This window comes from Gouania willdenowi, chromosome 6, assembly GCF_900634775.1.
Source record: "Gouania willdenowi chromosome 6, fGouWil2.1, whole genome shotgun sequence".
NCBI lineage: Eukaryota > Metazoa > Chordata > Actinopteri > Blenniiformes > Gobiesocidae > Gouania > Gouania willdenowi.
In genome coordinates, this window is record NC_041049.1 from 36,882,763 (window position 1) to 36,896,802 (window position 14,040).

Below are 14,040 nucleotides of genomic sequence, written 5' to 3' on the forward strand. Positions count from 1 at the left end.
TTTTTATACAAAGACTTAAAAACAATCTGATATTAGTGGTTACTAAAGGAATTTACCTTTATTATGCATTATAACAATCTGTCCCCTTTTTTAATCTCTCTCTCTTTTTTTCTCACTCACTTGGTTCTCTCTCTGTTCCTCGTGTCGATTTCGTCAAAACAAAGCGGCATCTATAATGTTTACATTATGTGTGAGTAAAATTACTGCAATTTACTGACACTGGCTGTAAAGAGCAATTTCTTATTTTTCATAAACTGGTGGAGTTGCTCCGATAGAGCAAATATGAGCAGAGTTACGGTCATTTAAATGAACGTGTTACGTTCAGGGGCCCTGGGAAACTCAGTCCGTTCCTATAATCCAGCCATGAAAAGAGCATGTGTCTGGGTGAAACTGTACGTATAGTTACCCTACGCAACAGACGATATGAAATTAACAGCATGTACTGTCAACAAAAACTCAGAGTCGCTTAATGGTGACGTAACACCATACATGTGTCATAAATTAACGTGATGACGTGTTTGTCTGTGGGAACCAAGTTGAGCTGGTGATCAGAGATGGTAATAGGGAGGTGATAAAAATACAGAGAGGCCAGGGTGGAATATGGCAGAAAGCTGGAGAAGAAGCTTCAGCAAAACAACACCAGAGAGGTCTGCAAAGGGATGAGGACCATCACTGACTTTAAGTCAGCCAGCAACAGAGTGTTGGACGGTAAGGGCAAGGCAAGGCAAATTTATTTATATAGCGCATTTCATACTCAAGGCAACTCAATGTGCTTTACATGATAAAACATTCAATTGTTTAAAATCAATAAGAACATTTAAATCAATAAGAACAATTAAAATCATCAGTAAAATCAATTAAAATCATCAGTAAAATCATCATGACATCAACAACATGACAAAAAATCTCTCTCTCAATCATATGCAGTAGAGAAAAGAAGTGCCTTTAACTTTGATTTAAAAATGTTCACATTGGATGCTGACTTCAGCTCTGCTGGCAGTTTGTTCCACTTCTTTGCAGCATAACAACTAAAAGCAGCATCACCATGTTTACTGTGAGCTCTGGGCTCCACTATCTGACCTGTGTCCATAGATCTGAGAGACCTGCTGGGTTCATACCTGACCAACATGTCACTGATGTATTCTGGACCAAACCCATTCACAGATTTATACACCAGCAGCAGAACTTTAAAGTCTATTCTGAGGCTGACTGGGAGCCAGTGTAAAGACTTTAAAACTGGAGTAATGTGCTCTGACCTCTTTGTTCTGGTTAAGACCCGAGCTGCAGCGTTCTGAACCAGCTGTAGCTGTTTGATGCTCTTTTGGGGGATTCCTGTCAGAAGACCATTACAATAGTCCAGTCTGCTGGAGATAAAAGCATGGACCAGTTTCTCCTGATCTTTCTGAGCCATTAAACCGGTAGTGTGGACCAGGCCAACGAACTAAATCTGTTTTTCAACAGATTTGATACCACGGCTACTGTACAACCTACTGTCACCCCTAGTCACACCACTGCTGGCTGCACTGAAAGACAATCACCCCCCTCCTCTTAACCTTTCACACCCCTGTTAGGGCTTTCCCACCGGGCAGGAGCTGGTGCTTGGAGCTAGCTCGTATTTTGGCTCCGGGCCATTCTGTTTCCACCAACATAGCTCCAGCTCTCGGAGCTAAAAACCGGAGCTACGCTGGTCCCACTTAGCTTCTGGGCTACAGCTCAGCTCTGAAGTGGGCAGGTGGTAGGCGGGGATGTCCGCGGTCCTCCAAAAAACGAAAAGCAGCCATTTTTTTAAGCTGGCGAGCGGCTGGTCACGTTAGCGCAGTCCAAAGTAAGTCCAAGAAGATAGAGCAGTGGTCAGTGGAGGAGAACATTGTTTCCTGATACTGTGCATGTCTGAAGAGATTCAGGGGAAAGAGGACGGAGCCCCACGGACCGAACAGAACTACAGCCATGGAGGAGCTCGTCCTGTAGAACTGTTACTAATCCTGGTAAGTTTTATTTCACCCTGTTGTTAACCTACTACCAATATTAGCTTGCTGCAATATTCCCTCATCAATATTATGAACGTTACGTCTAACGTGGTGCAGGCTAGCCAGTTAGACGCTGGTTAGCTAGGACATCATAACAATGCTTTAATATTCCTGAAAGCAGCAGTAATATTTCATTGATCTGTATTCAGAACATCCCTTGTTACACAATGATCATGTAATAATATTACTGAACTATGTGGTAACAAAGTTTCTGCTCATTTCAGAGTTGGATTTGGAGGTTCATCTGTAGCTCAGCTCGTCTTCATCTCAGAACAAATCCAGTTAGATTAATTCATTCTATGCAAACATGTACAATATTATCTGTTGGTCCTACCTAAAATATTATTTGTTTATGAACAAATGCAACTATTATTAAGAACTAATATTGTTTTTTATTCCTGGACAAAACCAGGCACATTCTTATTCAAAAAGCATTGCACACTCTTTATTCTACAATTGTTTTACTATATTTGAGTTACTGTCTTGAAGTTCGGGGAAATACATACATGACGATCATCCAACCGTTATTTATAATGTAAAATCAGACTCAGACATAACGCAGGATACAGAGAACACACACTTGGATTATTGTTAAAAACTTCAGATTTAAAACTCCAGATCTCATCAAACTCAAAACTGTCCAAATGATTTATAAAACAAGTAAAGGTTCACTTCCAAAAGCGTTGCAGAAAAGATTTTTAGAGAGAAAAGGGGAAAATAATTTGTGTATAACAATATCAGGGGTTAAATTATGGAACTGCATAAGGGATTAAACAAAACAGCATAAATCAGTTTAAAAAGTTTTTTAAATCATATATTGTTAGTAAGTATAAGAAAGAAGAGTAACAATTTTACCAAGTACATGGCATATATACATTCATGTGTATGTACATATGTATATATGTTTGATGTGAATGTATACACAGTATATAAAAAAACTTGTGTAGAATATATAGTTAAAATAGTAATATAAGCTAAATATTTTTTGTGTGTGATTATCAAGAGAACCTTGTTTAGTTTTATTGTGATAGGGTAGATTTGTATAAGCTTTGCTTCAAACTACACACTTTTGGCTTAAGGATTACAGTTGAGTGTTTGTTTTTGTATTTTCTTATTGTGGAGACTGCTGAAATAAATAATAAATTCAAATATTATTTTTAATGCTTCTATGCAGGAAAAAAAGGAGGAAGCTGTTAATGCAGATGTTCTTCCATGGAGCAGTCAGCGACACAGTTCATGAACCAGAACCACGTCCATGGTCCATAACCTCCAGCTCATGATGAACTCCACAGCACTGGTGTTGGTTCTGGAGTAGATAGAATCAGGCTTTGGCCCTTTCTAATAGAAAACCCACAATCATTTAAGTAAATGTTAATATATATTGAGTTGATTTGTACATCTTTGTGTAAATAAAGTTACTTATTTTGTATTCTACAAGGACTTTGTTCATTGTTTGTTGCCTACTTGTAAGCATACACATGTATTTTATTTATATTCAGTTAATTTAATTCCTCTTTACATCCACTTTTTTGCCCTAAGATAGAAACATAACCTGCTGTAGCACACACTATTAGGTTTGTATTTTTTATAATTTTTTTACATTTATAGAAGTGAAAAGTTCATACAATACTCACCTATTAAGTAGGACAATTAAATAGAATGCAATTAAGATTTCCTCAATTCAAAATGTATTGAAACAAATCAAACAGCAGCAATAGGTATGAAACAAATGTTGGAGTCAATAAGGTGTCATTGATCATTAATAACACAAGTCGAACAACATGATGAGGACACAAACATTTTAATAAAGCATCCCTTCAGTCACACACAGTAAGTCCTTGGTCCAAATATATATGAATGAAATGACATCAGGACTCGTTAGTTTGACACAAACTTGTTCTGATTCTGGTCGTATTGAGTCCCACCAACAGCATGGTCACGGACGTGCACGGTCAGCATTAAGAGCATCTGTAATGATAAACAAACATCAAAATGAACTTATTGCATTTATCTGCTGTACTTATGCAGGCGTAGTTGAAGCTAAGTAGCTTAGCAAATGCTAACACGGTCATTGTTAAGCAATAAAACGTCTTTGATAATTACCTGTGTTCACAAATGTCGCAGATTCCTTTGACTACAATGAAGATGGTTACATTTGTTCAGCAGAATCTTTACGTAGGATAAGATAGTTTTCATACGATGTCAACAGTCAAAACATGGGCTTCATTATGGCGCAAGTGCTCATGGGTAAACTGTTACGTAATCAGTGACGTACTGACGTATTGTGGTGACGCAAGGACGTGGCTCCAACTTGCCAAATCGGTTCTTCAGCTAAACAGGTCTAGCTCTGAAGGAGCTCTGGCACCAACCCCAGCTCCAAAAAAACCTCCGTGCTCTTGGTGGAAAAGCCCTGTGTGAACCGTCCTCTCACCTCCTCCCCTGGCTCCCTGAATACACACACTCATTTGGACTGTGCTGACATCCCTCCCCCCTCACTGCCTGCTCTCTCCACAATAAACTTCACAGCATCAGTGAAAACAGTGAAAAGGCAACTGGTGAAACTCCACGCTAGAAAAGCTGTAGGACCTGATGGAGTCTGCCCCAGAGTATTGAAGGCTTGTGCTTTGTAGCTCTGTGGAAAATTCTAGCACATCTTCACCATGAGCCTGAGTTTGCAGAGGATCCCTGTGCTGTGGAAGACATCCTGAGGACGCCATCACCTTCCTGCTCAACCATGTCTACTCTCACCTGGACAAGCCGGCGAGCACTGTGAAAGTTATGTTCTTTGACTTTTCCAGTGCTTTTAACACCATCCGTCCAGCTCTACTGGGTGAGAAGCTGACAGAGATGCAGGTTGACTCCTCCATTGTGTCCTGGATTGTGGACTACTTAACTGGCAGACCACAGTATGTACGCCTGCGACACTGTGTCTGACAAAGTAGTCAGCAACACCGGGCCCCCTCAAGGGACTGTACTCTCTCCCTTCCTGTTCACCACGGACTTCAGCTACTGCACTGACACCTGTAATCTCCAGAAGTTCTCTGATGACTCTGCAGTGGTTGGATGTATCAGGGAGGGGGACGAGGTGGAGTACAGGGCTGCTATGGGCAGCTTTGTCACATGGAGTGAGCAGAACCATCTACAGCTCAATGTGACAAAGACTAAGGAGATGATTGTGGACCTGAGGAGAACCAAGAGGCCAGTCAGCCCTGTCTTTATCCAGGGGGTCAGTGTGGACATTGTGGACGAGTACAAATACCTGGGAATGGTGATTGACATTAAACTGGACTGGGGGAAGAACACTGACTCCCTCTACAGGAAGGGCCAAAGCTGCCTCTATTTTCTGAGACGGCTGAGGTCCTTCAACATTTGCAGGAAAATGCTGAGGATGTTTCATGAGTGGTGGCGAGTGCGATCCTCTACGCTGGGGGAGCAGACTGGGGGTCACAGACGCCAACAGACTCATCCGCAGGGCCAGTGACGTTAAATTAAATTGGACTCTCTGACAGTTGTGACGGAGAGGAGCCTGTCCAAAGTTAAATCCATCTCGGTCAATGAGTCCCACCCACTCCATGATGTGCTGGTCAGTCACAGAAGCACCTTCAGCACTAGGCTGATCTAACCACGGTGCTCCACAGAACGCCACAGGAAATCATTCCTGCCAGTGGCAATCAAACTGTACAATGCATCAATATAACCTCACAGCTCGATTGTTGTACATATCCAAATCATATTTGTAATATTTTTGTAAATATCTGAATCGTATTGGTATGTATTTGTTTATTATTATTAGTAGTAGTAGTAGTAGTAGTATTATCTATCCTATTTTATTGTGTTTCTGATCCCTATTTTTAACAGTCTTTACTGAATTATACGCTTAATTATTGTTTATTCTTTCTTTTGTTTTTGTTAACGTTTTTATTCTTTTATTTGTGATTTTTTTTCTGTGGCTGTAACAAAAGCAATTTCCCCCTAGGATCAATAAAGGAATTCTGATTCTGTTTCTGATTGTATGGACTGAAATTAATTGTGAGTTGAATTTGTTTCCAGGTTTGGTAAAGAAATGGAAAAACCTTTGCACCTTCAGTACTATTGTTCTGTTTTTATTTGAATATTTATTCATTAAAAAGTCCATTCAAGCAATGGGTTTTTCCTGTTTTTTGGGGCAATATACTGTCGAGGTGAAAGCGGCTGCTGCTACTGTGGACTGAATGGGTGGCAACAATGCAGAAATACCAGTGATCTGAGGGCTCGCAGCAACATATTGGGGGAGGGGGAAAGAACTATAAAGTAGTTAATTTTTGCAACTTAGAACTTAATGTTTTGCCGATATATTTGCTATCGACCGATAGATCGGTAGATACATTAGATATAAGCTTTTTAAGAACCCCATAACGACTACATTCACACCGCAAGCCTTAATGCTCAATTCAGATTTTTTTCAGATCCGATTTTTTTGTTTTTGTTTGGCAGTTCATATTACCATTTAAATTTGACCAGATTCCAGTGTGAACTGTTGCAGCTCTGAACTGACCCGCATCCGCATTTTTGCGTTTGTCTCAGTTTTTTTGCAATGTGAGCTGGAGAATATGAGCAGGTGCAGAGAAGGATAAGGAAAAAGAAAAAGAGAGCCAAATATTTTGTTTTGGCTTTTTGTGGTGCTGATTTGCTTTTAAACAGAGACCAGTTATAGACCTGAACCAGACGCAGCAAAACTGAACACGACAGGCATTCAGATATTTATATCCGAGCCCGAACCGAAACCACAGTTGAAACCACTTATTTTCCTCATACAAAAAACACATTTGCTTATTAACAAACAACTGTTACTGTCAACATCAGATGATCGCACGGAGCAACAAGTGCACGTCAAACACAAAAATGTGCAGTGTCCGCAAGAGACAGTGGATCTATTTACATAATCCAGGTATCAAAGCTAACTATAATCTATGTTATTGTGCAGAAAAAGGATTGTATGAACAGTGGATGCTTCAAGCCTCTGGTCCAGAGGACAACGCCTGCGCTCACTACTACAGCTGCTGCTATAAAGCGACGTCAACATATCAAACGCGCATCAACACTGATCTGTATTGGAATTAGGGCCACATATGAAAGTGACCAACGTCTTTACAAAGTAACTTAACCCCTGCTTTCTCCTGACCTGCCACTACAAGGGAAATTTAAAAAATGCTTCGATTTTGGGCGGGGCTCTTGGAGCAGTTAAGACATGCCCAATCTATACTATAAAATCCCCAATGAACAATATATGCTATAACTACCTACTCATTACTCAATATACTACTACTATTCACTCTGCTCTCAATCCAACCTCCTCACCACAGATTGTAGAACCCACAGGTGTTAGTTTTTATAAAAGGGGCAGGGTTAACGGTGCTTGTTTGTGGTGCCAGATGGTCCCAAAACATCACATGATCTTGTTCTCAGCCAGTCGCAAAGTCAAATACCAAATACATTTGTATTCAGCAGAAAAAAAGTGCCTTTGCGGTTCAGTTACTCTTAAACAGATCGGATACACCTCGCATTAGGGCATAAAGATTGGATTTGGGTCGCATTTGCCTGCAGTGTGAACGTAGCCTGTGTCTCGGCATCGACCCTAAAAATCCCATATTGATCGGGCTCTAATCAGGATTGTACCTGGTCAGTAGTTTATCTGCATCATTCTGGATCAACTGGAGATTTTATTGATTTACTAGTACATCCTGACAGTAAAGAGTTAAAATAATGTAGTCTATTTTGAATGTAACAAATGCATTAACTTGCTTTTCAGCATCACTGCATTAAAAAAAACAAAATTAGATATTGCGAAGGTAGAAAATTGCTTAGCATGAAAATTTAAGTATTAAAGATAACCTAGGTTTTTCACTGTGGTGCTGGGTTCAAAGGGTATTGCCATTCAAAGATACTCTTGCCCTGTAAATATGTCTCTGAGCTGTTTTGGGCCAAATACATTTGTTTTTTTCCTGGTTAAGAAAGCGAAAATGACAAAAGCCTAAAATAAGGTAATCACATACCTGACGCACTGTTTTAAAGAGAAAACGTTAATTTCTGTGCTGTCTTTAACCCTGTTCACAGGTATTTATTCAGTCGAACTAGTCGGTGACAGCCTTTATGAATGGCACGTCAAGTTAAGAACGTAAGTGCCTTTATCAGGTTCTCTAAAGTTTTTTTACATGTTGGTGTAGTGCTGGATTTACCTGGTTGTTCTGTAATTTCAGAGTAGACCCTGATAGTTCTTTACACAGTGATCTGCAGGTTTTAAAAGAAAAGGAAGGAATGGACTACATTCTTCTCAATTTCTCTTATAAAGTGAGTAATCTCTGGGATATTTGTCAACTAAAGATTTGGAAGAAAGTTTAAATGTCTAATGCACTTTTTTTGTGTGTGTTTTTAATTCAGGATAATTTTCCTTTTGACCCACCTTTTGTACGGGTTCTCTCTCCTGTTCTTTCTGGAGGGTGAGTATCTGTTTTGTTTCTTTCTTTAAAAAAAATAGGTTTTAGACTCCCACTGTATCATGATTGCCTTGTTTCAGTTATGTTCTCGGAGGGGGAGCCTTGTGCATGGAACTTCTCACAAAACAGGTGAGTTTGTCTCCAGTTAAAGCATTAATAATTTTTTGAGTCAGGTCATGAAGGCTTTGAGTTGTTAACTGAATTGTGTCTTGTTTTGGTTTATTGGATTAAAAAGTTTGAAGGTCCATTATTATGCCATTTTTCACACATTTCTATTTGTTCTAATAACCACCACAACATAGTATTTAAGGTTTATCTTCTTAAACATGCCTGTTTTTTAGAGTTTTAGCTCTCTTCTAAACAGTTCTAAAAACAGGCTGTTTTGGGGCCTACTTATTCATATTCTTGAGTGGGTGCATCTATAGACGCAGACTTCATGCCTTGTTCTTGCGAGGGAGATCAGTGATCCCCAAAGCGATTTCCTTTTGCTATCCACACACTCTTGTTATGGTTTTCAGCCAAAAAACTGCACCTTTCAGTAAAACACATGGCTGATTAAGCAGCTATTGTGATTGTGAGTCAAACAAACACTGTTTCAGGATGTGTGTGCTAAGGCTGGGTTTAAAGAATCGATCAATCGATTTGAATCGATTCTCCTTTGTATAGCCTGATATCGATTTATAAAACCCTTGATTCTAACCTTTTAATATGTCTTGCTGCCTGTAGATTAGTAGCACGGCACCTTGCGCTGTGAGGGAGGAGGGGGTTCTACCCAAAAGTAAGGACATGATTCAAGCTGTTATCACAGTTTTACAGGCTTTAGTGGAGGTCGTAGTAACCTGTAGACAAAAGTTGATGCTAAAGATAAACAATCAAACACACACACCGTCATTCACTCGCACTTCTCTGTGGGGGAATCAACATTCAGAACACATGTAAACAAGACACACATTGGCAGAGAAAGCTGCTTGTAAGCATGACGGCAATTGGAAATCATAGTTGTTCCCTACGCTCCAGCAGAAGATGATGAGAATGAGCAAAAAAAAAGGGAAAAATGATGCCGAGGCCGGCCTGACACATGAGCGGGAAAATGAGGTACCGATGCGTGCCCGGAACCAGTGTCCCATCCGAAAGAGTATTCTAAGCTGCTGGTGATATTGTTACAGCAAAAAGGAGCTGCCTCACTTCGCAACATGTAGATCAGCTACTTTTCTTGCAGAAAAATCTACAAGTCGACATTTAAGTGAGAAAACACACTCATGTCAAGTTTCATAGACAGTTTGAGTTTAATGCCGCAAAGTTTACAAGTTTTTCATAAATATGCTCCAAAAATATGATTTATTACTCTATTGCCATATGCAATTGCAGAGCCTTTTTCAAATATTTTTTGCACAATGTCTGTTTTTTGAGTCTGTAAATTCAGTGACCAAAATAAAACACAAGGGGGAGTTCAGAGTTCAGGATGAAAATGCTTCAAAAACAAAATAGAATTTTACTTAACATTTTGTTGAGGGCTTAAAGGCTTTTTCTGCATCTTGCTGTTTTCTTGAAGTTTACTGTTCACAGGAATTTAAAAGTATTTTTTTACATTTACCAAAGACCTGACTTATTGCACTTTAAGACGATTCAGAATTTTAATTTCGGGATGTTTGCTTTTAGTTACAATTAGTTATTTATTTTTATGGTTGTGTCTCTTATTATACAGTTAGATTTGTTGTGCAGCCGCTGTAACATTGGCACAAAACCTTTGTGAGACTCTAAGGAATGAGAATGTCTTGAGTTTACAATGTGTCTGTTGCCACTTTATTTACACAGCCTGCCCTGTGCTTTGAATTGATTTAAGTCATTGCATTTTTGTTCTGCTCAGGTCATGATAAATAAAATGTACAAGATTAATATAACTGCATGAGATTCAATTATTATTTCAGACAAGCTTCATTCTATAGGCCTGGATAGGTCTTCGCTCCTCTGGTTCAATTCTTACCTTCATCATCGGCAACAGTGTGTGTTTTACAATGGCAGCTACTCTGAATTTTTATTTATTGAGAAAGGTGTTCTGCAGGGTTCTTCTCTTGGCCCACTTTTATTTTCAATATTTATTAATGATCTCCCTCTTGCATGCAATGACTGTAACATCCAACTTTATGCTGATGACACCGTGATTTATTCTGCAAAATCTAATATCTCAGATATTAATCACTCTATTCAGCATGACTTCAATGCAGTTCAATCCTGGCTACAATCTAATAAACTATTACTCAATAACTCGAAATAAAATTTTATGTTGTTCCAGAAGCGGGTTCGCCCAGTCTCAGCCAATGAGATTAAACTTACTTTTTCTGATTTGTCACCAGTCCCAGTTGTTGATCAGTTTAAATATCTTGGTCTATGGCTAGACTCCTCACTGTCATTTAAAACTCATGTACAAACTATTACAAACAAAATTTCTTATCGCTTAAAATTGCTTTATCAATCAGTTAATTGTTTTAGTTACTCAGTTAGAAAAAGGATAATTTTACAATTGATTCTTCCCATTATTGATTACAGTGATATTATTTATCAAAACACCACAGCCACAATTCTCCAACCACTTAATGTCACTTACCATAGTCTGTGTAGATTTATCCTCCGCTGTCCCTTCAGAACTCATCACTGCCAAATGTATGAACATTTGTCATGGCTCTCTCTGGCATCTAGACGACAGCTTCACTGGCTATTATTTATATTTAAATGTATTCATTTAAGTTTTCCTGATCATTTAAAACAATATATAATTTCTTTCAGATCATCATACAGTTTGCGTCATGCTGATCAACCATATCTTGTAGTCCCTAGAGTCAAAAAAGTAGTCGGTAAATTTTCATTCAAATATAAAGCTCCATTTGACTGGAACATTCTCCCATTATCGATCCGCTCTCTAACCTCTCTGTCTCTGTTTAAAAATGCTCTTGTCCTCCATCTCCAGAATATCTGTCAGTGTTTTTGATTATAGGCTATGTAACCTAAACCTTTTTTATTCATTTAATCTAATGAAAGTTTTTACTATCATTAGATAGCTACTACTAATGATATCACTATTATTACTTATTTATTTTTGTATAAAATATTTACTGTTTTGAGCAACTGTTAAATGTATACTGTGTGCGTGTGGGTGTGTATGTGTGTATGTCTATCTATATTTTGTTGTATATATTATTTTTGAAATATTGAATTTTTGTATTGTCTGCTCTGCTGTATCTGTCATTTTATGTAAGTTGAGGACCCCCTCGAAAACTAGATGTTCCATCTCAAGGGGCATATCCTCCAATAAATAAATAAATAAATAAAATAAATAAATGTAAATAAAGATAAAGCTGTAGTTTCTACTATTTGCATCATTAGTTTTAATGAGAATGTCTTCCATATCCAAGTAAAAGTGGTACTGTGTGATATCCTTAACTGAATCAAAAATCAATCAAAAAAGAATCGAATTGAATCAGGCCCTTGTGAATCGAATCGATTTGGGATATTCAAATCGTTACCCAGCCCTAGTTTGTGCGCCGTGGGGCAGCAGTGACATAAATCAGCTGAGTCAGCTGCTTCAAACAACGTGGTTATCTTGTCATCACCTCCTCTACTGATTACAGGAATGGTCCATTCAAGGTGATAGTCCACTGGTTTTGTCCAACCGCTGCGTCACATTGTGTCAAAAACACGTCAGATCATCTCAAAGGCAAAACAAGGCCTTATAACGGGTACTAAAAACGGAACTGCTCTGGGTTGACACCATTGCTGCCCACTGCTCCTCAGGGAGGGGTTAAATGCAGAAAACACATTTCGTGTATGTAGCTTTAAATATACTGTATGACAAAGTATTATATATATATTAAAAAGCAGTGTTTGTTTTAGCTGCGAGGGAGTAGCTCACATTCTTATAGGGTAGGAGGAGGAAACTGGAACTTTTTCAACTTTGTCACTCTATCAAAACCAATATAAAGTAGTTTTTTCATAATCCGCCCCTTTAAAGTTTCTCTGCAAACTTCAAACTTTTTGTATAATATTTTTTTTTCTGCACAATATACGCAATAGTAACATCACGTCATACTTTCAGCACAACTAAAGTAGCTTTATGCTAACCCTTTTTAATGTCCACCTTTGACTCACTCTCCCCAATTTTTTTCCCCCCTCACTACGATTTAACACTGCCCTTTCTTTTTATATCTTTCCCTCTAATTAAGTTCCTTAGGGAAAGTTGGTGATGGTCACAACTAAGCAATAGTTCCTCCTCTGCCCTGCCCCTTCTGAACTGTCTAAATTAAATTAAGGCATGGATGTCTTTTTTTTTTTTTTAGCTTTAACGAACCCAAAACTGAGGCTATTCTCTTTGGTCCTAGTAACTCCGAAGCCCTCTTCAGTCTCGACTCTTTGCGCAGAGACTCCTTCAAATACCGATCCAACTCACTATCTTTTTTTTTTTTGTTTTTTTAAAGATTCTCTTTTTACTAAGGCCTATCACCAAGCTTAAACCTATTTCAGGTGGGAAAGAACTGGAGATGGTTGTTCATGTTTTTATCACAACACGGCTGGACTATTGTAACGCTCATTATGTTGGGCTTAGCCAGGCTGCCCTTGCTCGCCTCCACCTTATGCAAAACTCTGCTGCCTGGTTTTTAACTGGAAAAAGAATGCAGGAGCATATAACCTGTTCTCTCTGCACTTCACTGGCTTCCTGTACGCCACAGGGTTGATGTTGAAATTATTTTATTGACATGTAAATGCCTAAATGGTCTCAGTCCCCCTACCTGTCAGAGCTTTTTCAGCCATACACCCCATCTTATTGTGCAGCACTTTGGTCAAACCTTGTTTGTTGTACCTTGTTGCACTACATATAGTGTTAACATTTGGTACCATATGCAGACAAGGAGAAAATATAAATAAAATATGGCCATCATTGGCTTTCTAGATGTTTCACACAATTAAAAACAGTGAAGAACTGCCGTAGAAGTACATTTATCATTGGTTCATTCAATGTAAACAAAACCCTGAAATATTTTAGAAAAGAAAGTGTTTGGGTTTATTAAAAAAATAAAAAATAAAAAAACACACAAAAAAGACAGGAAATGAGTAGTTTACATGACTAGAAAAAAGATTGAATATACCTCTGACACAGGATTTAATCCTTCAAAGGTGACTACGCCGCAACTTAAAAGACACAAAATTATGTTTTATAGACTTTATTTCAAATGGCACAAAAAGTTGCATCAAAAATTCAATCCGGACTGGAGACGCTAGTCGAAATAAACAAAAGGAGGAAAGGTCAACCTGTTGCACTCAGCATCCAAGCCTGACAGCCATGTGGCATGGAGTGGAAGAACATTTGCTAAAAATTCTGTTGCTTCTGTATTTATTTATTTTTATATGGTTTGATAGAGTGTACTGATGCCTTTGTGTGTCCTCAGGGCTGGAGCAGTGCCTATTCTATAGAGTCTGTCATTATGCAGATAAATGCAACGCTGGTTAAAGGGAAGGCCAGAGTGCAGTTTGGAGCCAATAAGGTAACA

At 38.6% G+C, this 14,040-nt stretch overlaps 1 protein-coding gene and 1 long non-coding RNA gene across 3 annotated transcripts in view; one reads left to right on the plus strand and one right to left on the minus strand.

The window, feature by feature from the left end:
• Window positions 1-14,040, plus strand: part of LOC114464471 (ubiquitin-conjugating enzyme E2 Q2-like) — a 62,254-nt gene that overhangs the window by 41,837 nt on the left and 6,377 nt on the right. For both annotated transcript variants that reach the window (XM_028448701.1, XM_028448702.1), the window contains exons 7-11: window positions 8,121-8,181; window positions 8,264-8,354; window positions 8,445-8,503; window positions 8,581-8,629; window positions 13,939-14,034. In XM_028448701.1, the coding sequence (XP_028304502.1) occupies window positions 8,121-8,181; window positions 8,264-8,354; window positions 8,445-8,503; window positions 8,581-8,629; window positions 13,939-14,034 (356 nt within the window). The remainder of the gene's footprint in view (window positions 1-8,120; window positions 8,182-8,263; window positions 8,355-8,444; window positions 8,504-8,580; window positions 8,630-13,938; window positions 14,035-14,040) is intronic.
• On the minus strand, window positions 3,813-4,270 carry LOC114464499 (uncharacterized). Its single transcript, XR_003674222.1, has 2 exons — window positions 4,131-4,270; window positions 3,813-3,995 (listed from the first exon to the last, which is right to left on the minus strand). It is a non-coding gene; the product is annotated as an uncharacterized LOC114464499 (long non-coding RNA).